General features: G+C 57.0%; 1 protein-coding gene across 8 annotated transcripts in view; it reads right to left on the reverse strand.

Moving 5' to 3' along the window:
* Window positions 1-11,496: 11,496 nt before the first annotated feature.
* Window positions 11,497-27,694, reverse strand: part of AHDC1 (AT-hook DNA binding motif containing 1) — a 65,010-nt gene continuing 48,812 nt past the window's right edge. For all 8 annotated transcript variants that reach the window (XM_042995779.1, XM_042995786.1, XM_042995778.1 and 5 more), the window contains 2 exons: window positions 22,662-27,578; window positions 11,497-12,908 (listed from right to left, as the gene is read on the reverse strand). In XM_042995779.1, the coding sequence (XP_042851713.1) occupies window positions 22,705-27,504 (4,800 nt within the window). In that variant the 5' untranslated portion in view covers window positions 27,505-27,578 and the 3' untranslated portion in view covers window positions 11,497-12,908; window positions 22,662-22,704. The remainder of the gene's footprint in view (window positions 12,909-22,661; window positions 27,579-27,694) is intronic.

Genomic DNA, 27,694 nt, shown 5'->3' on the forward strand with positions numbered 1-27,694 from the left:
AATGAGCCCACATCTCCCTCCTATGAGCTCTCTACGCCGAACTGGATACAAGGTTTTGGAGATGAAAGGAGCGTCCAGTCCGGTCCAGACTGTTTACTGAAGGGGAAAACAGGACCAGAGAAGGGGAGCAAGTTGCCCAAGGTCACCCAGTGAGTCTGGGGCCAATGTGGGCCTAGAGCCCAGGCTGGGCACAAGGTCCCCCTGCCCAGCTGCACCGCTCACTCATCCAGCCCCCTTGGTTTTGTCTCCCCCAGTGAGTGGGCGCAGAACAGGCCCCGCTTCCTTCCTGCCGCCCTGCCCGCCGTCTGCCACGTTGGCAGCCGCCCGCAGCCTTCTCGCCCCTGCTGCTGCTTGCTGCTGCTGCTGATGCGGCATCAGCCGAGACCAACCCGCCGAGAGTTTGCCCAGAACAGCCAGGGCTGCTGGAGCCCGGGCTGGGTTGGCTGACTCTGCCAGACAGGAGGGAGCGAGCCAGCCGGCAGAGGGAGGGAACAAGGGCTGAGCCAGCCCCCAGCCTTCCCAGTCCTTCTCCACCCTCACCAGCCAAGGGAGAGAAGCAGGAGCCTGGGGTTGGGAGCCAGAGGGCTGCAGTGTCTATGTGTGTGAGGCTCAGATAGCTGGGTCTTTTCTGGGAGCGTGCACACTTATGTATGCAGGGAAGAGCATGTTGGGGGCGACCTGTGAGTCCGTGTTTGCCTTGGTGTGCACGGGTGACGCTGTGCGTGTGTTTGTGCTAGTTTGTGCACACCCAGGCGGTCACTCTGCGTCTGCGTAAGCACAAGGAAAAGCTGCATGTGCCGCGAGTTTGAACACATGCCTGTGTTCGGAGAGAGGCTGTGTCTAGCAGTGTGTGCACACGGAAGCCAACTGTTAGTGACAAGGAATCTGTGTGCGCACCGAAGGGTCAGCACGCGGGCCTGAGTTCATGCATGCCATGTCTGGGTGTGTTTGGGGCCCCTGTGAATTTGTTGTTGTGTATAAGAGGATAATGAGGTAATTGCGAGTTTAAGCTCATCCGTGTGCGCCCAAGGGACGGTGGTTGTGTGTGCACAGAGGAGCGCTACAATCCACGATCGTGGACGTGGGTCCATGCCCAGGAGGACATTGTGTAACTGTGTGGGCTACTCCAAATGTCCGTGGTGTGGGCACACCGTGTCTCTGTGCCCAGGAGACTTTGTAAGTGTGGTTATCTACAGCGACGCAGGGGATCACTGTGTGGGACTGATACGCTTGGCCGTGTGTACAAGGTCACAGGCAGCACAGGCATTGTGTTGCTGTGTTGCATCTGCACAGGGTGATGGTGGTGGTGGCGGTGGCGGGGAGACAATATGCTGTGGATTTGCACTTGTTCCTCCGCACGACAAGGCCCTGCGTGTGGTTATGTTTGTGCGTGTCTGTGAGCACCGTGTGCTGCAAACTGTGCGTGCTTCTGAGTCTGTGGTAAGCTGAGTGTGGGAAGGGGGGGGGGAGTACATGGCCGTGTTTGTACTTGTCTGTGAGCCCAGGGTCAGATGCGCTCCATGTGCTACCTCCTGTGTGCACAGGTGGCCGCTGTGTCCAACCGTGTCTTTGTGTGTTTCGGGTCGTCTGAATGTGCGCAGGAGGAGGACACGGAGGGGGGATTTGAGTGCGTGCCTGTGCAGGCCCCTTTAACGTGGCAAGTCTAAGAAATGTCGGCCTTCTTGGCAGCAGATCTGGGCTTGGTTCCACTGGGGGTGTCTGCAGAGAGGGGCTCTTAGAAGGGACGTGCTTGAGCGAGAGAGACAGGAAGGGAAGGGGGGGCCAGCCCCAGCTCGGGGTTTCCAGGAGGGAAAGCCAGACATTGGAACTTGTCAACGCTACCTCCTTCCCCACCCCCACCTCCCCGACTGCTGCCTCCCCTCCTGGCGCCTGAAGGCTGCTGGCAACCAGACAGACAGACAGACAGTGCACACATAGACTGGCTCACGGCACAGAGCCCAAATGTGAGCCCCAAATACACAAGCCTGGATGCCAGTGGTCCACAGAGGGCAAAGGACATGGCTAAGGGTTGAGGGGAGCACACGTGTTTATATGTGTTGGGGGGCAGGGGGTGCTGTTGGCCTCTCAGAACCCAGGCCTAGAAGGGGGAGGAGGGGGTTCTGGTTGGAGAGCCTCTGGGGAGCAGGCTGTCCTTTCTCTAATCAGACTCCCAAGGCTCCAGGCCTTCTCCCTGTTTACACAACCACTGCAGTGTCTTTGAGAATCTCATTGCTTCAGAAATCATCGACTGCAACTCCCTCTTTGTACAGAGGCAGAAGAGAGACCCAGAGAGGCATGGCAACTGCTCCAGGGTAACACAGTAGAGCGGGGCACACAGGGCTTCTTCTCCCTGTGACTGTTGTGCAGGCTGACCCAAGGGCCAGTGGGCCGATCAGTCCTACCCTTCCCTTTTCTTGGTGGCCCATTTATCTCTTTCCCACTCTCAGGACTTCAGGATTTGACAATGACTCTTGCTTTTTTTTTTTTTTTTTTTTTTTTTGTCCTCTCTAGGACAGCAGAACCTGGAAGAAAAGAGGAGAATTTGGTTCTGGCACAAGGGCTACTGGGGAGATGGAATGGGGAGATGGAGAAATGGAAGGAAAGGAATTTGAGGAGAGAGGAAGGAGGAGAGGGGAGGGCAAGGAGGTTGCTGGGGTCAGATCTGAGAAGCATAGACCTTCTTTGCCTCCGCCTCCAGCCAGGGCACCAGAGGCCACCTCTGAGCGCCTCGGAGGGATTCCTGCCCCTTGGGGGCTGGGACAGGGACAGCAGAATTGGAGTCTCGGGGGCATTCTGGGGGTGGGTGTGCCCAGTGACCAGATCTGCCTCGTGAGAAAGGAGGGAGGGGCTGTGGGTGGGACAATGGGTATGAAACTGACTTGGGGTATGGGGCCTCTTTAGGGCATGGGAGTTGGGTGCGTGTGACCTTGTGACTGTGCTAGGACTCTGTGTGTATACCTGTGAACGTGTACGGCAAACAGACTTGGACTTCCCTGGGCTGGGGGAGGATTGCGGGAATGTGTGTATGTGTATGTTTGTTATGGGCAGAGAGAAATTTTACTTGAGGGAATGGTCCTGCACATGTGTGTGTGGGGGGGGCGGGGGCGGGGAGAGGGTTGTGGGATCGATTCTGCACTTACATGTTCCTGCGGAGGCTGTGTTCTGTGTGCGTAGTGTGTACAGCTCTGTACAGTGTGTGTGTGTGTGTGTGTGGCTGCACGGGTCCGCGTGCATCATGTGTTTGAGCCGCGTGCGTACTTATACGGGAAGTGTGTAACGGCGTGTGTGTGTGGCAGCATATGCATGCTGGTGGTCGTCGTGAGGCTCATGGGTGGAGTTGTCTGTAGGAGTCTTGGCTACAGGTTGTGTGTGCAAGCTGTGTGTGTTTGCGGGGTGGTGAATGTCAGGGAACTGTTCACATGTGTGGTTGTATGCTTGGGGGACTGGGTTAGCTAGCGGTGCGGTTCTTGAAGCAGTATTTTATTTATTTTTTTGTTTATTGTCAAACTTCCCTTGCCAGAACATAAACTCTATGAAGGCTGGAGGATTTCTGTCGATTTTGCTCCCAGTATCCCCGGTGCTCAGAATAGTGCCAACACACAGTAGTTACTAAACCATCTTTCTTGAGTGTGTGACAAACGAGTGTGCGCACACTCGGCCGGGTGTGGGGAAGTGTGTTATGTGTATGAATTGTGTCTGTGGGCATCCGGGTGTGTGAACAGATACATTCTGTGTCCGGGTGTGTGAGCTTTTGGGCACAAGTGGCACGCGAACCGAGTGTGTGCACGGGTGCGTGTGTGCGTGCCTCGGTGTGACTGCGTCCCTAAAGCTGTGCCCCTTATGTGAACGTTGGGGTGCCGAGGGATGCGGCTATGTGCGTGCAGCGCACAGTTGTGAGTGTGTGTGGGGGGGGGGGGCGGGAAGGCGCTGTCGGCTTCTCCCAGCCTTCAGCACTCACTCAGCTTCACCCCAGGTCGCCTGCTGCGAAATGTCAGTGGCAGAGAAGCTAAAAATATCCGCTCTCCTCCTCTGCTCACTGCTTGGGCTGATGGGGCTGTGGGGCCCCAGCAGGCCCCTTGGGCCCTGGGGGGAGAAGGGACTGCTGGATGAGGGGCGGGGTATGGGGTAAGACAGGGAGGCCCTCCTCAGCACACTCCCTCCCCCACTTCTTGGGCTCCAAAGCCAGGCCCCGGGCTCACCTCTATCAGGAAGCCCTGGAGAACCCCCCAGGAGCTGCCACATGCTAGTGTGTGTGTGTGTGTGTGTGTGTGTGTGTGTTCGTGGTGTCCAGAGCCGCCTGGGAGGGCAATATGGCCTCCATCAGACTGGGGCTCATCTGAACAGGACAGTGCCTCTTTTGTCAGTCCAGGGGCTCCAGAGGACAGAGCTTCAGACAGGGACTCCTGGGTGTGAGCTGGATCTCTTCCTTCCGTCTGGGGGCTTCCGGCAAAAGAGCTGGCGGTTTTCGCCCTAGAGCTGAGGGTCAGGTGCACAGCACAGGACGTATGGGTTCATCTGGCCCTGGGCCTGGCGCCTCTAGGGCTCTCTGACCCCAAGGCACATCTGCTGATACTCGGGGCTGTGGGCCGGGAGGAGTCTCAGCTCTGCCCACACCCTAGGCCGGCATGTGTTTGTGCTACAGGTATTTGTGTGGGTGCGGGTGGGACATGTCAGGGCCCGTGGTCTTTCAGCGACCTGTGCCTCCTCACACGTTGGGCTCCTGGGTGTGTCTTTGCCTGTGTCAGTGGCTGTCTGCCTCGGGCAATCAATAAGGGGTTGGGGAGTCGTGGGTTTCTCTGTGTGCATGCGGGTGGCTCTGTATGTGGGTCATAATGTAGACCCGCAAACTCCAGCTGGAATAAACTGTGTTAACGTGAGAGGTGCCGGTGTTAACACGTGGGGGTTTCTGTATATGCGTCAGTGTGTTTGTGTCTCTGTCAGACGGTCAGCGCCTGTTTATCCTCTGTATCAAGATGTCTGCGTGTCGTGTCGGGGTTTCAGTCATTTGATTACTGTGTTACTGTGTGTCTGTCTGGATGCCATCATGTCAATGGCCACCTCTGTGCCTATGTGTGCGTGTGCCCAGGTCAGTTTGATTTTGTGGGTCCGTAACGTTCGTGTGTCCCTGTGAATGTTGGTGTTCTTGTGCGTGGGTTGAAATCTGTGCATAAACTCGGCACCCGCTCCCCTGTCCCTTTCCTAGTCTCTCCCACCATTTCTGTGTTAAAGGCCTCAGGTTGAGTGTGTGTGTGTGTGTGTGTGTCTATCAACTTTCCCCAGCTCCAAAGCCTTCAGCTCTGAGATCTGCCCTCCCACTCTCTCTCCTTTTGGACTTGAGGTGGGAGCTGAAGCGGAGAGGGCAGGCAGGCACGGAGCCCACCACAGCCGGGGGCCGGGGCCAGGCTGCCACAAGGGCCCTGCCTCAGCTTTCCTCCAAGCAAGCGCTAAGCCAGAGCCTCGGTTACATGTAAACACCAGCTGTGTCAAGACAGCGCAGCTTCTTCTAGGTCAACAGACAGCTGTGGGGTTGCTAGGCAACCGCCTGGCTCCCCCCCATTAGGCCCCCCTCCCACCGTCTCTACCTGCAAACCCTCTGTTGGCTCCCCCCCCCCCCCCCCCGGGTACCGCCGTGCCCCTCCAAGCCAATTAAAACAGTGGGGCTAAGAGGGTAGGGGGTCAAGGTTGTAGGAAAGGGGGACTCTAGGACTGGGATGGAGGTAACGGGGAGGTGTTAACCATCCCGGTGCCACGGCCCCCTTCCCCTCAGTCCTCATTGCACACAGCCACATCACCAGTCAGACTCCGGGCAGGGCAGAACTGGGGTGGCGGTGAAGTGATGCGCCCTCCCTCCCCTGTAGGTCAAGCCCAAACCGGAGAGATGCTGGAAGCGGAGAGAGAGAGAGGGGTGTGGATTGCACAAGAATTGGTCAAGTCTCCTCCCCCTCCCCAGTCAAGCCTGGGGAAGACAGACTGGGGGGGGGGCCCTCGGGCAACAAAAGGGTTACGTTCCCCCTTTTATTTCCCACCCTCCCAGGATAGCCACCCCCATTCCAAGGCGGCACCTGCGCTCCCAGCTCCCGTGCCCCTTCGGTGCCCGCACCCAGGCAGGGCAGCCCCCCCAGGCCTTCCCTCGGCCCTCTTTGCACCCGGCCTGGGCCTTCTCTGGGGCACTGGGGGAGGCGAGGGTCCCGGAGCCCGGGGCCTCCCGAGAGCCCCCAGGACTCGGGCCCTTTGAGTGTTGGGGGGGGGCGCCACCGGGGTGACTTCGTAGTGCCTGAAGGAAGGAGCGGGAGGAGGGAGCCGGGCCGGCAAGGGGGCAGCGCCCGTGGCCTCCCCATTAGTATGCGGCCGCGCTCTGCGCGCCATGGCAACCGCTCCCCCCGCGCCGCGCCAGCCGGGCAGCCCCGGGCGCAGTGCGCACCTCTCCTCCCACAGGTGGCGGCGCGCACGGGCGGGCACGCACGCACGCACGCACGGGCACGCACGCTCCGGCGCCTGGGGGCGAGCCCTGGGCGCCAGGTGCGCTGAGGCCGCCCGGCTTCCCCCGCCCCCCCTCCCCCCCTTCCCCGCAGGCTCCGGCCGCCTGTGGGCGTGTCCCCAGGTGCTCCAGAGTGAGCTCCCGAGGGGGGGGGGTTGTATGTACCTGAGGATGTTCTTGCCTGTGCCTGGGTGTGTCCCTCAGTGTGCCTGTTGTGCCTCCGTCTCTGGTTGTCCTTGAGGGTATTGGCCTCTCCGTGCTCATTTACCTCCCTATCCCGAACGTATGTGGCACTGGGTGTATGATAGCCCAGGTGTAACTGAGTGTACTTGTGTCTTTGTACATCTGTGTACGAGCGTGTGATTGTGTTTGTTATCTTTGAGCCTGTGTGCTTGCACATGCCTGAAGGTGTGTGTGTGTTTGTATCCGTTTGTGTGCCCGTGGCTCTGGGTTTTTCTCTGGAAGAATGTCCCAGGTGTCCATGGGACTGTTCTGGTGTGTGCCTGAATAAGTATTTGCCGTGTGTGTGTGTGTGTGTGTGTGTGTGTGTGTGTGCGCGCGCGTGTGTGATCCCTTGCTATCTGCATGTGATCTTGTCTGGCATCCTTGTGTTTCTGGGCTTAGCTGTGTGTTGAATTGTGCACCTGTATGTATGTCCCTGAGAACCCATCTCTCCATGTATGTCATTGTGCATTCCTGTGAGCGCCCTGAGTGTGTCCTGGAGTGTGGCTGTGTGTCCAGGGGCTGCTGGCTCTGTGCCCTCCTTGGCTTCACTCCCTGCTGCCTGAGTGAGCTGACACCTGCTCCCTGAGCACTGGACCCCCTCCCCCCACCTGGCAAGGACAAGGAAGGACACGGAGACAGAGTCAGACACGGAGGCAGAGACAGACTTGGAGGGGGGACACAGAGAGCCAAGCAGGCTGGAGAGGTGGTGACCCAGAGTCATGTGATCAGCCTCGGAGCCCAAGACCCAGAAGAGGGAGAATGATGCCAATATCCAGACATCAGAGAGAGGGAGACCCAGAGTCACACAAAGACCCAGAGCACCAAGTCCGGAACTGCTGAAACAGACCAGAGATCAAGGATGTGGGTCCCCAGCCTCCCTCCCTCCCACTCTAGACTTTCCAGCCCCAGCTGTGCCTCCTCCACATACCCAAAGCAGAGTTCTCCGGGTCCTGGGAGTCTGTGCCCCGGGACTGGAAACCAGCCTCCTTCTTGCAGCTGCTGGCTGTATGCGCGTGTGTGTGCATGTGCCACCATCTGTGTGCAGTCCTGGGCTGGTGCCTGCCTACCTTGCACGCAGCCTTCCCTATCATGCTCTCTTCGTGCTGTTGCCTACATTTTCACAGGCCCAGATCATGCACATCTTTACACACATGCCACACAGCCAGCCACACTCATTCAAACCCAGAAACATGCCCTATGTCTCCTTCTCTAATATATTTGCACATAGGGCTAGAAAGGCCACCATGCACACAGCCAACTAGCAAATCTCACCTTCCTAAGCTCTCCCAGCCAGCCATTCACCCTTCAGCAACCTCCAAGGGCAGCTATCCCCCTGCCACAGACAGGCAAAGACATAAGACCAAATCTGTCAATTCCAACAGACTATGCACTCAAAGGCAGAGACCCCATCTGTTTTGTTCACTGTTATATCCCCAAATGCCTAGGCCATTGCCTGGAATCTTGTAGGTGCTTAAGAAATATTTGTGGAATGAATGTGTTTACAGTGTCTCTAACAGTCACTCAGAAAACCCATAGTAATTTACAGCCACTCAGTGAAAAACACTAATGGATACCACAGTGTACACATACTTCTTATGTGTACATAAGATGTACACATCTTCTTCTTATGTGTACATAAGATGTGTACATCTTACGAACACCTAGGACAACACATTAAATATAGGTGTGTGCAGGGGCGCCTGGCTGGCTCAGTCGGGTGGGCGTCCAACTTCGGCTCAGGTCATTATCTCACAGTTCGTGTGTTCGAGCCCCGCGACGGGCTCTGTGCTGACAGCTCGGAGCCTGGAGCCTGCTTTGGATTCTGTGTCTCCCTGTCTCTCTGCCCCTCCCCGGCTCGCACTCTGTCTCTCTCTCTCAAAAATAAAATAAACATTAAAAAAAAATTAAAAAAAATATAGGTGTGTGCACACAGGTGGGTACTTGTGTGTAAACACTCAGCACAATAGTTGGATTAGATATTCTGAACTTTGCACATTAGAATCACCAGGGTAGCTTTTAAAAATCCCGTTACCCAGGACCCATCCAGCCCAATGAAATCAGACTTTCTGGGCTGAGAAACATTGATCTAGATGAATGGACCTGAAAATGTTGACATGTAGGTTATTACCAGGGATGTGGGTAGAGTGGATTTTCACTTTTAACAGTACATCGAAGCTGACTCCCAAACCAGATTACTTGGGGTTGAACTCTGGGATCACTATTTACTCACTGAGTGGTCTTTACCTCTCTGCACTTGAGGTTCCTTCTATAAAACAGGTTAATAATCATTACAATAAAGCCTTGTCATAGAATTGTTGTGGACATGGAATGAATTTTATATATAGAGTTTAGAACAGTACCTGGTACATAATAAATAAATCATTTCCTATATTTATTTAAACTTTGAATTAAAAAAATTTTTTCCTTATGTTTATTTTTGAGACAGAGAGAAACAGAGCATGAGTAGGGGAGGGGCAGAGAGAGGGAGACAGAATCCGAAGCAGGCTCCAGGCTCCGAGCCGTTAGCACAGAGCCCGACTCGGGGCAGGAACCCGTGAACCGTGAGATCAAGACCTGAGTGGAAGTCGGATGCTTAACCAACTGAGCCACCCAGGTGCCCCTTGAGTGAATTGTTTAAGCAAGATTTTTTTCTTAATTTAAATTGTTATGGAAGACCAAGGACTAAAAGAAAAGAAAGAAAAGAAGAAAGAAAGAAAGAAAGAAAGAAAGAAAGAAAGAAAGAAAGAAAGAAAGAAAGACTGACCAAGGGCTCTGAGACACACTACTGCCCACTTCTCATGTGGTCTTGGACAAGTCACTTACTCTCTGTCTCGAACCTATTTTCTCATCTATAAATGAGGCGAGTAAATTCTCTAACTCAAGGATTGTTTTGAGGAACACAAACTTCAGGGAAGTATTCAACAACAGTGCTGACCCCCAAACATCTTTGAGCCGCATTGCCTTGATGCTTTCTGGAATCAGGTGCAGGGCTGTGACTGTGGTGAGGCCAAAATTTCTGAAAAGAACAGATCAAAATAGGGTGACCCCCATCCCTGCCCTACCCACCTGGACGGGGTCGGAGAGACTTCCATCCCAAAGGCCGGGCCCTTGGCCCTGGCAGATCTCCCAAGTCTGCTCTCCAAAATACACCTCTGCCCTCCTCACCCCTTACTAAGTCTCAAGACTGAGACCCTTTCTCTCCCGGCGCTCCCATTCTCACGTCGCCCCTCACTTTCCCTTTCCAGGAGCTTGCTCTCCAAGTCTCCCTCCCATCCCAGAAACCGTAGCTCCATTCTTGGCAGTGAATCCCCATCCTTTCTCCAAAACCCTCTTCAAGTTAATGAGCCCCCTCCTGGGCTATAATCACCTCCCTAAACTTCCATTTCCTTCCTGGGTCTTCCCTCCCCACCCCCACCAATTCCTGGGCACACAAGCCTTCACTGCCCTCCCTCCCCATTTCAAGTAGAGCCCCCAGTCCCTTCCACTGAATTCCCCCTACTGCCCCCTTACCTCACCGAAACTCCTCTGGGCACCCTCCGTACCCCGCCCCCCAGTCCTCAGCCCCCTCCCCCAACCTCTCCCAAGCCAGCCCCACCTGGACAGCGTTCCCAAGCTTCTTCTGCTTTCTCAGCAGCACTGAACACACTTATTTTCTCCCTGCAGGCAATTCGTGGGGCTGAAAACAAGCTTCTCTCGCCTCCCCCACTGGTTCCATCCATGCCACCTACTCCAAAGAGCCTCCACCGGGCTCCACAGTGACCTTGTCAAAGCCCTCTCCCTGTCCTCTCCCCTCCACACACAGCGTCTGCTCCAAAACGACCAAAGATGTGTGGCTTCTGCCTGCCCCGCCCCCACCTCCCAGGCCTTTGCACGTGCTGTTTACTCCTCAGGTGACAAAGACCCCCTTCCAGGCTCCTACTGGGTCTCACTGCTCCCTGCCCCCACTTGCAGCGCCATACTGGAATGTAGCCTTGAGCTTAGTGTTGCTGCCTTCGCCTCGCCGTGCAGTGAGGCGACAGTGTCTTCTTCTGAGTTTTATGGATGCTTAGAGGGGGCTTGGTGGGTGGCTAAACCTCACATCCAGCACAGAGGCTGCCGTTTTAGGGGACTTTTTTTTTTTAGGGGACTGTTTTACCTGCCCCATCTGAATCCTCTGGCCTCCTCCTCCAGACAGGTGTCCCCAGAAGCTGGGGGTCTCTCTCCCCCTCACACCAAGGGTTCCTCAGACTCTCTCAAGACCTGAGCCTTGCTGGTTGGGCCATTTGGAGCCCATCCCCTTGGATCTCCTTGATCTTCAGCGGGAGACACACAGAGAGCCACGTTTCACAGAACTTCAGCATGAAGTGGATCCATGGGAAAAGCTGTCTGCTAAAGACCAGGCAGCCCAAAGTGGTCAAGGACAGCCAAGTGCTCCCCAAAGTCAGGGAGTGGGGAACAATTTAGCTTTTCCAGGCCCACCAGAAATAGGCCAGAAATGGGTTTTCTTTATACAAAATTTATAAAAGCTGGGAGGAAACAGAGCTGGGATTTGGGGTTCAGGGTGGAGAAAGAAAGGCAGAAATATCAGGGTTGGGGTGCCTGGGGGGCTCAGTTGGTTGAGTGTCCAACTCTTGGTTTTGGCTCAGGTCGTGATCTCACAGTTTCCTGAGTTCAAGCCCTGCATCTGGCTTTGCACTGGCAGCACGGAGCCTGCTTGGGATTCTCACTCTCTCTCTCTCTCTCCCTCCCTCTCTGCCCCTCCCCTGCTCACATTGTCTCTGTATCTCTCAAAATAAATAAACTTAAAAAAAAAAAAGTATCAGGGTTACTGGCTTAGTCAAACTTTGGAATTTGCACAGGTGTGCAAATGCAGGTGTGTTGGGGCAAAATGGGGGGCCCGGAGACCAAGGAGACCCAAGACCTGGGGTGAATGGGAGATACGCAAGCAAGAGTACTCCAGTCCTTGTGGGGAAGGGGTGTATCCCACAAGGGTTCTTGGGTTTAGGATGGAACGCGTATCTCAAAGACAGGTTCCCTGAACCAGGGTAGAACTGTAGGGACCAAAGGCTGGGGTGACATAGTACAAAGGAAGGGACTAGAGTCAGGAGACCTGAGATCTAGGATGGAATGAAAGGGTCCAGAAGCAGAGGACTTGGGGGGAGAACAGGGGATCCTAGAGGCAAGCATCCCTGTACTCTGGGGTCCTGATGCGTGGGACAGAATACAGGTCTCAGGATCAGGGGAGACCCAGGACCAAGACCAGGCAGAATGCCTGGATCTGGGACATAATGCATGGACCAGGGACCACAAAGGCCTATGGAGCTGGCCGGGGAACCCCAGGGGCAAGGGAGACCCAGGGCCTGGGCGGTAATCTGGGAGTGGGGTCTGGGGGCGGTTCCCAGATGCAAAGCTGACTCTGATCCCAGGCAGAAGGGAGAACTCAGAGGGAGGGGACACATGAAGGTATTTCAACTTTGGGGAACCAGTGCCTGACAAAACGCGGCCATGCCTCTTCCAATTCCATCCACCCTCACTCACCCCCTTTCACAAGACACAAGGTGGCTTTTTTTTTTTTTTTTTTTTGCTTTTTTTCATTTCTTTTTAATACAAACTTGGATCTTTGGGTGTGTCCTGCCAAAACAGAAAACAACAACAACAACAGAAGAGAAAACCCAAAAGAGTGAAAAATAAGAAAGAAAGAAAAAAAAAAAAAAAGCTCCCGCAAGAGGTTCTTCTCCCTCCCCCCTACCATGCGAATTTGCACACCACGGGACCACAGCAGGTTTACAGAATGCAATATACAATCCACGATTTATAATAAAACAGTATATACAATAAATAGGATATTGTTCATTTTTGTCAAACGACCTGTAGATAAATTTCTCAGTGCATACTTGCAGGGGCTCTGGACACCTCGGGGCCCCGCTCGCAACCTCTTGCACACGCTCGCTCTCTCTCTCTCTCTCTTTTTTTTTTTTGTCTTTTTCTAAAACTGTGTTTTGTTTTTAAGTTTTGTACATTTTTAAAAAGTATTTACAATTGCTGGTTTTGTGCAGAAAGGGCTCACCTTCGGCTTCTGCGTGGAGGAGATGGGCAGGGAGAGGTGGGGGGAGGTGGGAGTGCAAGGGGTACGGGGGGGGGGGGGGGCGGGAGGCAGAGGGGCAGGCGCTCCTGCCAGAGGACAATGTGGACGCTGGGAGGGGTCTTGGCGTTGGTTTTCTGAAAGCTGCAAAGAAACACAAAAGAGGCAGAAGTCAGCTGTAGGCACAGACATGGAATTCTGAGAACAGGGATGTTAAGAGTGGGACCCCCCACCCACTTCCTACCAGCATCCTGGGAGAAGCTAATGACATCGTTCCTTCTCCCAGAAAACTCCAAAGAGTAACCCACCCCCCCCAGCCCCCGCGACAATGGACTGCTTCTGGCCTTCTCTGAACTCAGTTTCCCCATCTGTAAAGTAGGTTCGTATCTAAGGCCCGTACCACTGAGAGGTAAAGGAGAGGAGTCAGGGCTCCAGGCAGTGCCGTTGGTTAAGAACTTGGGCTCCTGAGTCAGACACAACCAAGTTCAAATGCTAGCACTACTACCGGATAGCTCTATAACGTTGCGCAAGTCGGTGAATCTCTAGGAGCCTCAGTTTGCTCATCTGTAAAAAAGGGGATAATGAAACCAGCCCATATGTTTGCTGGGAGGATTCAGTGGTTTAAGGTAGATTAACCCTGGTACATAAAACATAATAAAGGATCCTAATTACAAGTCGTTATTATTTTCCTGGGATCTGGGCCAGCTAGGTGCCCCAAGCCTCAGTTTCCTCGTCCAACAATGAGTTTAGGAATTCTGTTCTGAGGAAGGACACGGTGGGGAAGACAGGGCTTGAGCACAGCACAGGTGTGAACTGCACACCCGTGCACTTTTGTTTCTTCTAATTCCAACCCTTTCTCAGCCCCCCCCCCCCCCCCCCCCGCCAATGCTATTCTGTTCCTTACAGAGGCTCGAGGTGAGGAGGAAGTCTGTCTGAATAAAGGAAGAAAGAAATTGCCCAGCACAATACCATCAGTGTTTGGCTGTACCCCTCGCCCTCCTGAGGCTCAGAAACTCCCAAGTTCCCAGTCTCTACGATCACTAGACATTGGAGGCCTGAAGTACCCCTTCTCCAGACTTCCCCATTCAGAACCCAAGGTTTTGCTGGGGCTAAGTGGGAAGATGCCCAGAGGGACAGGGATGGGCTGGGTTATTCTCAAGACCGGCAGTCGTTAGCCTGGCACTTTCTGAGTTCTGGGGGCCTCCTCGCAGAGCCCTGAAATTCCCATCCCACACTTGGTGAGTGACCCATCCCACCAGAAATAAGGGGCGGGGGGTTCTAAAACTGCCTTCTAAGACCCCTCAGCGGGCCGTCCTCCCTCCCCCACCCCTGCAGGAAACAGGCGGCCACAGAAAGCCTTTCCTCCCTTGTCCTTTCTTGGCTTCCCTTCGCAACAGGGCCACATTTAAATTCTGCTCAGCCTCGGCTGCTGTCTGCTGGGCAGTCGGCCCTGGGGAAGACTTTTGTCCTGAGGCTGGACTTGCCAGGACTCCCCCCAGGGCCAGGGGAGCCAGGTGGGCTCTCACAAGGCCGGGGCAGCCCCCATCCCGGTGTATCACCCAGGCAGGCAGCAAGCAGAGGCGGGAGGGGAAGGGCAGGAGCTGCAGCCCGCGAAGCCCGTCAGGTCCCCTGCAGTGAGGGAGGGTGGTGGATCAGCCGCAGGGGGACGGGGTGCGCCTGTCAGGGGCCCGGCCAGCTGTGTTAGAACTAGGGTGAACGGTGGGAGAGCAGCTCTTGGGGCAGGGGGTGCTGCTGGGAATGGATGTCAGTTCTCCAGTTAGGGTGACAAACAGGAACAGCTGTAGGGATAAGCAGGGCATCCACGAGGGCACAGGACTACTGTATCTGGGGGAACGGGTGGGTTCAGCTGGGGCCTGGGGGTACCTATCTGTAGGGCAGCCTTACTGCAGTTGAGGAACAGCTGGCAAGCTGAGGAACCGCCGTTGGGGAGACGTGTATAGTGTGCTGGGGTGACAAGTGAGGGGGAGATTCAGGACCAGCTGCTCCAAACCACTCAGCAAGTGGACCATACCAAACCCCAGTCTTCTCTGCTCCCCCTAAGGGCCCCGGGGCAGGCTGGGAGCCTCTGCACAAATCCCTGTCACCCCCGCCCCCTCCGGCCCTTAGCCACTGCCAGTGACCCTCTCCAAGCCAGGTCTCCATGGTGATCTCAGCCCAGCAGGCAGCTCCTGCCAGAACCATTCCCGTGGTGCCGGCGGCCAGGCAGCAGGGAGGCTTTCTCACCCCTCGGCTCAGCCCTCGCTGTCTCACCTTCCTCCTCCCTCTGCCCTCCCCAGCTTTCGGGACTGGGCCAGAATCTGGGGGATGGGGAGAGAATCACAACCAGAGGTTCCTGAGCGGGGAGAAGGGAGGATGCTGTAGCCATGTAGAACCCTGACTTCTACAAAACAAAACTAATGCTGCCATGCCAGGCGGCCCTGTGCTGGGCACTGGGGACAAAGCAGAGGAGACGGATCTGGCCCCTGCCCTTGCGGGGCTCACAGAGCAGAGACAGAAGCAAAGCCGACCGCCAAAGCAGGCAATTTACAAATGTCAGGAGATGGGGGCTGTGCTAAAGGCAGCCGTTGGTGGGGGTGGGGGTGGGGTTCAGGGAGCACAGAGGGGGCACCCAACCCAGCTTTGGCAGGAGGGACTATGGCTCTTCAACTCACTGCTGAGCGCAGCGCCCAGCACATGCCGGCGTCAAGAATATGTGCCGACCCAATGCCAGAGCGACGACCAGTGTAAGTCCAATCAGCATGTCAAGGTCCAGCTCAGGTCTTGCACATCTCCAGGACGCCTCCTTAGACCACCCCGTTACCATAGCTACTGGTGCACTTGTCATTCCCTTCCACGCTCCTCCAGGGCAGAGACCTGTGTGTGGTACCTCTACATCCCCAGTGCCAGCATGCACCTGGCGCCCCAGGACACCAGCCATTGTTCATGAGACTTAACCTTTTAGTGCCTCCATACTGAACAACTGCAGAACCACGTTCCACTGAGTCCTCGCGCTCTAGCAGTTTTACCGTCTGAGGTGCCAAGGCATGAAATGGTCTCTGCCGGTCAGTAGGGGCTGGCACCGGGAGCATGGAGGGATAGCGGAGCAGGGATTCACAGTGCTGCAGGTCATGTAGATATCAGGCTGTCCAGGCTGCTCTTCCCCGCAAAGGAGCACATGTTTTGTGTTTTCGTTTAAGCAACCAGCAGACATGTATTCACACCCACTAACTGCCGGGCTGGGAGCCCTGGTCTAACCTCCACCTTCTGGTCTCTGCCCTCCAGGAGGGGGTCTCAACACCAAACAAGGCAGTGGAGCGGAAGGCACAGAGAATGCATGGAAGTTGGAGAGACTGATTTGCTGTGTGACCCAGGGCAAGCCCTTTCCCTCTCTGGGCTTCAGTTTCTATGTAAAATTGGGGGTTGAATAGGTAATGGAAGAGATCTTCAGGCCCCAAAGAAAAGGGGTCAGAGGCGAACGACAGTTGCCCAAAGGCAACCCCTCTGACATCTTCAGGCAAAGTCAGGCCTGTGAGTCCCTCAAATGTAGAGAGGATACTGCTTCCCTGGGGGCTCAGACCACACTTGACAGATGGGAGGCAGTCTGGCGGGACGGACCGGCTGTAGGGTGTGGGTGTGGCTCTCCTCCCCACTCCAGAACATTTTTTTCAAAATCTGTGTCCACTAGTGACCATAGGCACTCCTTAAATTCTGGCTCTGCCAGCCATTCTCTCCTTAGGGATCTTTCCCCACTTCCTCTACTGCTGGGCATAGAGGGGGAGGCTATGGGGACCAAATAGGGTTCGTATCCATGGTCACCCACCAAGCTTGTGTGTATCTCCCACCTTGCTGCTGCACACTGCTTACCAGTCCTAGGAGGCTCTACACCCAACACCCGTACTCTCTGCCTTCCTGATCAGAGGTGACTCCGCAGGCGGGCACTAGCGATGCGTATATGTTGGGCACGTGACCGAGTGATCCCCAAGGGCCCCTCCTGGCTCTGTCATTCCATGCTTCCTGCTAGGGTGGCTGTTGTGTCTTTGGGCGAGTCCCCCTCCCTGTCTGTAAACTGGGCGGGGTTGTACTTGGAGAACTCCAAAAACCTAGTTAGCCTGCAGAGTTCAGACTGGTTTATTCATACACCCCTCCCCTGCCCCATCTTAGGAACCTTTGTGAGGACAGCAAGGGGGAGAGAGATGGTCTCCTACCGACTCCCAGTGCTCACCTTTCCCTCTCTCAATTCTCTATGGTCTACATGCTCCTCTTTGTTTTTTGTTTTGTTTTGTTTTGTACATGCTCCTCTTTGACTCAAGGCAAAAAACAATGTCCTAGGCACGATGAGACATCAGGGAAGGCAGGGAACATGCACAGAGACGAGCAGCCAGTCTAAAGGAGCCGATGAGGACGTGATAAGGAGGACATTCCCAGGAAGGGCTGTCATGGATGCATAAAAGGCTGGAGATTAAGTGCGCCTGGGAAGGATCCTGGAACACTTCTTGGAGGAGGTGATGTCTGAATGAAAGATAGGAACTGACAGGTGGGAGATGGATGGTAGGCAGGAAAGGGCAGCCCAGGCCAGGGACAGCCAGAGGAAAGGCTGCCCCGGAAAGCTCCCTCCTAATTCCACATTCTAGGGCTGGAAAGGGAGAGTGTGTGAGGAGGTCAGAGACGAAAAAGACCCGACTACCTGGAATACCAGGCTAGGTAGCTGGGCCTTTATTTTGTAAGACTGGAGAGAGGATGCAATCAAAAGATGTTAAGCAACGGAGTCACAGGAGCAAATGGACTTGAATTAATTCATCCAGTAAATATTTGGGGGGTGGGGAGGGGGCTCCAGACACCATGCATCCAGAAATGCTGAACAAGCACTTTGGTGGCCACAAAGGGGAGAATGCACTCGGGCTGGGGGCAGGACTCAGGGCAGAGCTGTGGCAGGCACCGGCTGCACTGACCCAAGGCTACAGCTTCTGGAGCCTCAAATTTGTTCAAGACCCATTTTCTGCCTCCAGGAAGCTCTTGCTGCTCGCCCTGCTCATGGTTCAGGAGGGCGGCCCCTGGTATATCTGGTGGGACTATTTCAGTCCTTGCCCTGGAGAGTGATGCCCACATGGAGGCTTTCAATGAACACCTGTTTATAGGCTGTAAACGCCATGAGGGCAGGACATTGCTTGTCTCGTTCAGTGGTATCCTCAGCACCAGATGCAATACCTGGCCCAGGGCAGGTGTGGCTGGCTCGTGTGTGTTGAACACAGAATTAACCTACGTCCCCTTGCCCTCTAGCATAGAGGGCACTATGGCAGCAAAAGTCATGATGACAAAGATGGAAAATCTGCTGGGAGAAAAAAAAACCAAGATGTATTACAAAGTCCCAAGGCTATCTTTTTCAGATGATCTGCACTGAGAGAGGGGACTGGTGCGAAGAACCGCATGGGAAGCGTGTCTAGCTGACCTGGGTCATTTAGAAGTCTGGGTCCCGTTGCCCATCAGGCTTCAGAGGCCTTGGGGTGGAGCCTGGGACTTACCTTGTCTCTGCACCACTCCCCTCTCCAGGGACGAATCGGCCAAAAACTAGGTGGTGTTTGTTTCACAGCCTCCCACCAAAGGCCCCAAACCCACACTAGATACAAAATCCTTCCTAGGAGACAGCAGGGACAGCAGGTGAAGGAAGCCTGGCTACAAAGTCCGGAGCAAGGAGGAAAGGGTCAGAGGTGTGTGTGTGTGTGTGTGTGTGTGTGTGTGTGTGTGTCACATAGACTGGGTGACAGAATTCAGCTGGTGGGAAGCATTTATCCACTCATTTACCAACCACTGGCTACGTGCCTATTGTGTGCCAGGGACCGGGCTAAGGGCTTCAGGGGTAATCTCATTAATTCTACAAGATACGCAGCAAGGTGATGTGACTCACCAGGTCACACAACTGGTAAGGGATGGAACCAGGCCCTGCACGGAGGCTGGTCTGCACCTACACGCATGCTCCTTGCCACGATCCTCCCGTTTCGGGGCCTCACCCCCTCAGGTTCTTCCGGGTCCACAGGGATGTGGGGAAATGGGGGAGGAGGAGCATGAGAGAGCATGTTCACAGAGAGATTATATTTCCAGGAAATGAGGGCTCAGAATGAGAAGGCCTGGCCTGAAAATGGCTGTGCGAGAGGCAAGAAATAGGATGGGAGGGAGGACAGTGTGAAAAAGAGCCCGCAAGAGGCCGGGGAGAGACGGCTGACCCCAGACGTGAGGGCTTCTTGCTCAGAGCCAGAGGCAAGATCAAGCGACCTCTTGAGGTTTCAAGACACAGAGAGACAAAGCACAGAGCAGCCGGGGCCTGGCCCAGGTCCGGGCATGCCTCCTGACCCTGGCTGGCTTAGTGGCCTTGGTTGGAAACTGCTTCCTGCTCTGGTCAGGCCCCAGGCTGGTGTAACCTTGGAAGACCTGTGACATTTCTCTTGGCCTCAGGTCCAGGCCTGAGAGGGAATAGGGAGGACAGGGGGACTTGACATTCCTGAGCACCTTGGAGGGCCCTTCCTGATCCCATCCCCATCCCCAGGGTCTAGGTAGGGCTGATCTTCAGTCATGAGGGCCCAGTGTGGAGTCAGTCTCCCTGGCTCTGCTTTCCATCTAAGGGACTGGAGATGGGGCCCAAGCGCTCCCCACCCCCTACCCCTTCCCTCTCTGTCCCACCAGCTCAGTTCTCTGACCAAGGGGGTCCCACATTTCCAACTCTGGCTCCCCTGAGCTTTCCTCTTCTAACTCACAGTGGGGTGTGACCTCCCCTTGCCCACAGTTCCCTCTGCCTGGAATGCCCTCCCCCCCCGCCCCAAGTCTCTGGCTGTCCAAATCCTGCCTATTTTTCAAGGTCAAGTTCAAATGCTTCCACAGAACCTCAAAATCCATTTAAAATGTCAGACCCAGAAACATTTGTAGGGAGTGTCCAATCTGTCATTTGGTGGATGGTGACTCAGTGGCATGGGCTGGAGGGGGAGTGGTATGGCAGGGTGCCCAGGTTCTGGGGAAGCAATACTGAGTTCAAATCCTGACTACACCATTCACTAACTGTGGATACCCTGGCAAGGTTCAGAGCTGCACCTGCTTCCTCGATAATCTGATGGGGTGCCAGGGGGAGGGCGCAACCATTTCCTGGCCTGCTGTGAAGGGTCAGCGAGGCAGCATTGCATGAAGGCCCCAGCACAGATAATGTGCCCCTTTTTTCACCAGAAGTTCTGAAAGATGACTTCTGACCCTACCACCCACCTTCCTGGTACATAAGCTTTGTTTCTCCCTACGTCTGGGCACCTGCCACTTTCCACCAGGTACTGGTTTTAGCTTCCTGGGGTGGATGCTGAGCTCTGAGGACAGGAGCCGTGTCTGCTTTGCTTCCCCTATGCCTGGTACTGGGACGGGCATCGAGGGGCTCAAGATGTGAGGCTGAGCTGAACCACTACTCCTGATACTTGCTCGGTGGGGGGGGGGGGGGGGGGGCTGGGGAGGGCGCCTTCTAGCGGAGAACTCCTCAATGGTTCCCACTGGTCTTGGAATATAGTTCAAACTCCTTCCAATGCCCTGCCCTGCCTGCCCTGCCTGCTCGGTCAGTGTTACTGTCCTCCTATCAGTTTTTCAAAGCTGAGCTCCTTCCTACCCCAGGGCTTTACCCATCGCTGTTCCCTCTGCCCAGAACGTTCTTCCCACTCCCTGTCTAGCTGATGCCCCTTCAGGCATCAGCTTCAGGATCTGGTCAGCCTGGTGCAGGCTCCCACGGCCTCCTACCTTTTCCTCTTTTGCAGTCCTTTGTACAGCAATCGTTACCAAATGATTATCAAATGTCCTTCTTTCTAAACTGGAAGCCCCCTGAGGACCAGGACCTCCTCTGTGGTGTTCACTGTGGTGCCCCCCCCGCCAATGCCTGGGTCACAGTGGGTGCTGGACAGATGTCTCTGGAGCAACTGAATGCATCAGTCTGAGGACAGTGCTGTCAACTCCCAGCCCTGAGTAGGGAGAGTGGCCAGAATGTGGGGCTGGATGGCATCCCAGTTCCTCCTGTGTTCAGGCCTCACTGGATGGCTCCATTATGTATCTCACTGAGCTGTGACCTGCTCAAACACCCAGCCCCCACATTCATTTATTTTCCCACCCAGAGCCCAGGAGGAACGGTTTTTTGGATTATTTCACATTTCTGGATTATCCATGAGACATCTCCCCTCCAGTGAGAAGGATCAAGAGTTTGACATTTTAAACCCTAAGCAGCTTCTCCCTGGCCTGCTTCAGATCTGCAGCACTGCTGCTTGCAGTGAGACGCATGGGGAATGGAAGGCCATTTTAATCTTGGCCTGGCTTCATTAGGAGGAAACTATGCTGCCAAAAAAAAAAAAAAAAAAAAAAAAAAAAAGGTTGGTCCACTGTCTATGCCATGCAGAGTTGGAACACCTAAAAGATGATCAAAGTCAAATTTCTTGAACAGATGGGGAAACAGAGGCCCAGAGCTGGAGGGAGTAAAAGCGTGGTCAAGGGCATACAGCAAGTTGATGGCCAACTGGGGAACGGTCCTTCTCCAGGCCGCCTGACTCCCGCGTGCTGCCCTTTGCCACCTCTGGGCACCAAGGGACGTGGGGTCAGGCAGAAAGGGGATAATAAGTTTCCACTGACACAACTTCAGGACCCTGAGTCACCCTGGCCTCGAATGGCCTCCCCAGAGCAGGGATGGGACTTTCCAGGAGCCCTGCTATTCCTCCTCCAGGAAGAGACACTCCCAGGAGGCTGCGGTGGCAGCAGAGGTGGAGGGTGAAGGGCTGAGACAGGCCCCCAGTCCCCTTCCCCACCACCTACCACATCTGAGCCACTTTGGTGACGGGTCTGTTGTCCAAACAGTGAAGATCTGATGGACCAGCTGTGGCTGTCTTTCTGGAGCTGGTTGTGCTTCAAGAAAATGACTCTTCCAACCCTGTCTCTTTTTACCATTTTGGAGGCATTTCCCCCTCGTTTATTTTCCTTTTCTTAAACAAAATCTTAAGAATACTAAAATTTTTGACTCCACCTAATGAGGACACGGTGCCTAAACATCTAGCGAAATTTAGCAGAACTCTTGGAAAAGCATTCGGCTTCCGGAAAGGGACTGGTTTCTTCTAGGCAGGAAATATCCTGCCTGGGGATAGACCCACTGGGTGCGGGTTGTCAGGCACAGCAGGATCCCAGCAACCTTTCTCCACTTCTGGATCCCTATCCCGCCTGCCTCTGACCACTCTGAGCCCACCTCAGGTCGAAGATATTGACAAATAATCTCTGGGTGCACCCCGAGGGACCAGGAAAGACACTTCAGGCCATTCTGTAAAAAGCCCTCGCAGAGTGTGACCAAGACATAGTGACCACACCCTCGGCCTGACCCCTGCCAGACTGCAGCTCGGACTAAATGAAGCTCCTAGAGAAGTGTGGGAGGCTGGCAGGGGCCGTACCTTGGATGGGCCCTGGCAGTTAATTATCACCCTGCTTCACCTTTCGCTCATCTCCCACAGGGCCCTGCACATGCCCTCCCTTGCGAGAGGTCAAGTGGTAGGTATTTCCTGGGACTCAGGCAGTGCCCGCCTAGGAGCTGGCCTGGACAAGGAAGATAAACATTTGATGAACCAAACCAGATGGCCGCATCCAGTCCAGGGTTCTCCAACCATTTCAGTAACTCAACGTCCAAGCCTCATGCTGGGTTCCCCACCCAAGCACCCCATCTCTTCCTGAAGACCGTCCCCAACACCTAATCCCAGACTCCTTCCTGAATCCCAACTTCCTATTATCGGGTCCCTGAGCTTGTCCTTAAATCCTTCCTGCTCATCACTGCACCTCTTCCCCTTGTCCAAGCTCTAACGTCCTCATCCTTCCCACCCCCCAGGCCTCCGCCCACTCCACCCGCATCCCCAGACTCACCCAGGAACAAAACCTCGAGGTCCAGTCGGCACTTCAGTTGGCACTACAGGGAGGTGACGGTGAATGTGTCCTCAGGGTGAGGTTCCGCCATGGGCCCCAGGAAGCCGCTCTTGGGGCCCCCACCCAGGCCGGGATGCGCCTGCGGCATAAAGCCTGGATACCTGTAGGCGGTATCCTGCAGGGGCAGCAGCGAGTCCCTCGGCACAGGGGACAGGGTCAAGTCACTAAGGAGTGGGCAGCCATAGCCAGCAGCGGCAGCAGCGGGGCCACGGGGTGGGCCAGGCGGCCGGGCCATCTCCAGTGGCTCCTTGTCGGCCTTGGGCGTGGCCGGCGGGCTAGCCAGGTGTGGGGCACTGAGGCACGCGGCCTCCGTCCTGCCCAGGAAGTCAGCCAGCAGCCCCGTACCCACCTTCCCTTCATAGGGCGGGCTGCGGGCAGCTGAGCCTGGCGGGTACCAGTAAGCTGTGCCCTTGCAGCTGGGGGAGTCATAGTGGGGCTGGCCCAGTGGCAGGTCCCGACAGCTAAGATGGGCCTGGGCTGCAGCTGCGTGGCCCAGGCTGGCCCCCTGGAGCCCATGCTTGAGGGGCTCGCAGGCAGCCAGCTTTGTGGGTGGCGGCCGCAGCTCCTCCTTGAAGCCCAGTGTGGGTGAGCAGGTGGGTGAGTACGCCTTCTGCAGGCCAGCATCAAACACCGTGGGTGGGTGGGCCAGAGGCGGGAAATGCTTGCCGTCTAACTCAGGAGCACCCAGGCTGGGCGAGTCGCAGTGGAAGCCTTGGCCGAAGGTGCCGTCAGAAGGGGTGGACGGGTTCATGGAGTAGGGTCCCATGAAGTCACAAGGGTCTCGCTCACCCACACCAAAGGCCCTTGACTGGGACGGCAGTGGCGACATGCTGCTGTCTCCACTGTAGTAGTCCAGGCCGAGGTCCGGGCTGTCCTGGAACAGGGGGTTGACTGGCTGCGGCTTGGGGATGAACTTGGCTTTGGCTGCTGCACCGCCTCGCTCCTTCTTGGCTGAGCAGGCCCCACCACCCCGTCCACCTCGTGGTTGCCGGGGCCCGGTGCTCCGTTTGGACGGGTAGCCTGAGGCAGTGGCCGAGGCGGACGATGGAAAGCCCAGATGTGAGGCCTCGAACAGGTCCACCTTCTTCCGCCGTCCACGGCCCGGCTTGGAGCTGCTCTGGAAGAGGACGCTCTGGTTCCAGTTGTAGCCGGGGGCAGAGGACGCCTCATTCCAGTCCATCATTAGTTTCTCCAGGCTGGACAGGCTCGACTGGCCCTCGCTGCTCGAGGCCTCGCTGTTGGCACGCCGAAAACCGCCGCCGACCGGTTGATTGAACTGGGTGCTGTCGGAGGATGACTCGGAGAAGGTCTCGGACACGGCCGTCTGCTGCTTCACCTTCTGCGGCGTGTAGTTGGAGATGTCCAGGATCACGTTGGGCTCGCTGACGTGGCAGTCGAAACCGGGATTGTAGAGCTGACTGAAGGCCTCCGAGGCCCAGTCCAGGCCTCCATAGCCCTGCCGGAAAGGCCACTGAGAAGCCCCCGCAAACTGCCGACAGTTTTCAGGCGAGGGCTGGAAGGAGGAGGAGGAGGAGGAGGCGGCAGAGGCAGCAGAGGTGGCAGAGGCGGTGGTGCCCTTGGGTACCATGTAGCCGCCGGGTGAGACGGTGCTGGCCCGGCTGTCACAGCGCAGGGGTGTGGGGGCTGAGCCAGAGAAGGGGGCCCCCTCAGAGCTGTTGAAGAAGGAGGCCTTGCTGGGTGGCAGGCAGGGGCCACCAGTAGGCGGTGGGGCGTAGCCGGCGCTGTGGGCGCTGCTGGGAGAGGCAGGCAGGCTGTTGCCGCTGCCGTAGGCGAAGCTGCAGTCCTTGCTGTTAGCACAGTCCTGGCCCGTAAAGGGCTTAGCCGGGGCAAAAACGCTTTGTCCGGCCCCGTAGCCGCCATATTGGGGTGGGTAGGTGTTGGTGGGTGGGTGGGTGGTAGGTGAGCGGGCCACAGCTGAAGGTGGGGGAGCCAGTTTCGGGAAGGTCTCGGCTGCCCGGCAGTCTGAAGTGGCCGGAGTTATCCCATAGCTCGCTGCCCGGCCTGGTGGGAAGGTCTGGCGAGAGGGCAAGACGGGCTGGAAGGAGGGGTCCGCACCAGCCCCGCTGCTGCCCACAGCCACTGGGCTGGCCTTGGCTCCCCGGCTGGGGAAGGTGGCCAGGCCCCGCTGGGAGGGCAGGGTGCTGGTGGGGGGCCCTGCGTAGGTGCCTGATGCCTTCCGGGACTCGGGGCGAGAGGCTGAGAGGGCAAAGTCTAAGAGGTCGGAGGAGTCATCCGAATCGAGCAGTGAGCGAAAATAGCCGGTGAAGAGGTTTTGGCGCTCCTGGCTGAGCTCGGTCTGACCCGCAGGTGCACCTGTGCTGTAGTAGCTGCCGCGGCCTGAAGCCCCGCTCTCTAGTCCAGTGGAGGCAAAGGCCTGGGCCTCGGTCCCCTGGAACCCACAGTTTCGGCCGGCTTGCCCGCCTGGGTGCCCATGGTGAGGGGCCCAGCCGCCACCCTTGTCCCCGGCCCACTCGGCGCCTGCCTCCCCAAAGCCTGGGCCACTAGGCACCTGTTCTGGGAACAGAGTCCCGTTCTTCCGGGACCGCCTCTTGCGCTTGGGCTTCCCGGTCATGGCGTCCACCTCCCCCCGGCCCCGTTTGCGTGGGTGCCCCAATTCGGTGAGGCTGGGACCCCCAACGCCAGCAGCTGTCACTGCCACCACTTTCTTTTTCTTGCCGATGCCCTCGAAGAAGTCACTGAAGGAGCATCGGGCTGCCTTGGCTGCATGGCCCCCACCCCGGCCACCAAAACCGCCTGCTTTACCACCACGCCGTCGGAAGCCCTGCACACGGTGCAGGAAGTGGGAGATGCTCTGGGTGTCGGGTGCCTGGTGTACCGACTCGGGCTCGCTGGGTGTCCAGCAGCGGGGGGGTGAGCACCGCCCAGCGCACTGGCTCTGGCGGTTCAGGAAGGCCAGCTTGGCGAGGACGTCAGAGTACTCGGCCTTACTGTCATTGGCGTCTGCTGCGTAGGATGGCTGGGGAGATGCCAGCTTCTGCTTCCGCCGCCGCCGTTTCTTCACCTCTGGCATGGCCATGGTGGCCGCTGCCACGGTGGCCGCTTCAGCCGCTACCACCGCTGGCTCCTTGGGCTTGCCGGGACCCAGAAGCAGGTTCTTAGGAGGGCGGCCGCGTTTACGCTTAAGAATAATGGGCATCTCCCCGGGCGGGAAGACCACCACCACATTCCGTCCATTGTTCTTCATCTTCAGCAGCGGGGTGGGCTCGGCTGACACGCGCAGGCCCAGCTCCTTGCCCTCCACACTGAGGCTGCTGCTCAAGGATGACACCTTGTATGTGGTCTTGTTCCGCCGCCCCAGTGATACAGGGATTTTGGCCATCTTCACCACCATGCGCCGCACACCCCGGCACTTGCCTTTGCGGGTAGGGGCTACTGGAGTCTGGGAAGATTCTGGCTCCAGCTCTGGGACTGGGCCTGGGCCCGGCAGGGCAGGAGGTGGTGGAGGCGGCGGCGGCGGGGGCTCGGCCAGGGCAGCTGCCAGCCCTGTGGGCATAGGCAGGGGCAGCAGGCGGCCCTCTGGTCCAGCGTCTGCCTTGCGTCCCCGTCCAGCTTTCCGCCGGCGACACAGGATCTTTGGCCTATCAGTGCGCCGCAAGGCGTACTTGGGGTGACCCTCGGGCCCATGGGGGCCGTGGGGTGAGCACAAGTCCAGGCGCAAGGGCTCAGCCAGTGGGCAGGGCCCCAGGGGCTGCTGAGGCTCCAGACGGCGGCCAGGGACATCAAGCAACTTGGGCAGGGGGTCAAGTGCCTGAGGGTCAAGCAGCTGCGACTCCAGGGAGTCGGGCAGGGTATCCAGGGCCTGGAGAGCCAGGCCTGGCAGCCCCAGAGGATCAGCAAGAGGTTGCAGGGGTGGCAGCTCCAAAGCTTCCCCGAGCGGCTCTAGAGCCTGTGGGTCCAGGAAGCGGGGCTGGGGATCCAGGAGCTGAGGCTCTGGCTCAGGAGATGGTGGCTCGAGGGCCTGGGCCTCCAGCAGCTGGGCCTCGGGGCAAGTTAGGGAGGCCAGCTCGCTAAGGATGTCGGCGTCAGCAAGTTCTGAGTAATCAGGGCCGTCTGGCTCAGGCTCTGGGGGCAGACCGGTGGCCGCGGCCGTGGCTCCGGGACTATGGCCTTGACCAGGCTGGGGGCTGTCCCTAGGCTCGGGCTCAGGCTCATAGAGTGGGTGGCTGGGCCTCTCGGACTTAGCATGGGGGGTGGCCCGCTCCTCAGGGCTGCGGATGCTGTTGGCCAGGCTGGGTGAGGAGAAGAAGCTGTACTGAAGGTCACCAGGGGGCGGGGCAGGCGGGCGGCTGAGTCGGAGGCCACCGCAGTCCAGGTGCACACCGCTATGCTGCAGGTCTTGGGAGAGTCGCGTCAGGTCCTTCATGATGTCAATCAGCTGCACCACTGGACGCAGGTTCACCCGCCCGTTGTCCCAGCGACGTCGGGAGCTGTTGCCGTCTCCCGCGGGTGTGGGGCAGCGGGCCTGTGAGACGGGACGGGCCGCCCTTGGGGGCAGCGGGTCGTCCCCCTTGGCAAGGACTGGTGGGCGCCGGGTGCTGGGGTCCCGGCGTGGGGGTGGGCGTGGGTTCTCGGAGAAGGTGTGGGCGAAGGCCTTGTCGGGTGGGCTGGCAGGGGGCCGGGTAGGAAGCAAGGGCCGTGGGGTAGGGGGGCCGCCGGGGTAGTACTTGGGCTCCCGGAGGTAGTCAGGAGAGCTGCACACGGCACTGGAAGTCACCACCAGGCCCTGGGGCTTCACACGCATCCTGACCTTGTCCTCCGCGGGCCGCCGGGCGGGGCCGGGGCTGACATGAGGGTGCGAGAAGCCGGGACCAAGACCTGCCGGGCAGGACAGGCAAGAGAGCCCTCACTCGATGCCCAAGACCTTCTCAGCTTCCCACGTCCTCAGTGAACCCCTGCACCTCTCCCATGAGTCCCTTCAAGCCCAACGTCCC

This window comes from Panthera tigris, chromosome C1 (assembly GCF_018350195.1).
Source record: "Panthera tigris isolate Pti1 chromosome C1, P.tigris_Pti1_mat1.1, whole genome shotgun sequence".
Taxonomy (NCBI): domain Eukaryota; kingdom Metazoa; phylum Chordata; class Mammalia; order Carnivora; family Felidae; genus Panthera; species Panthera tigris.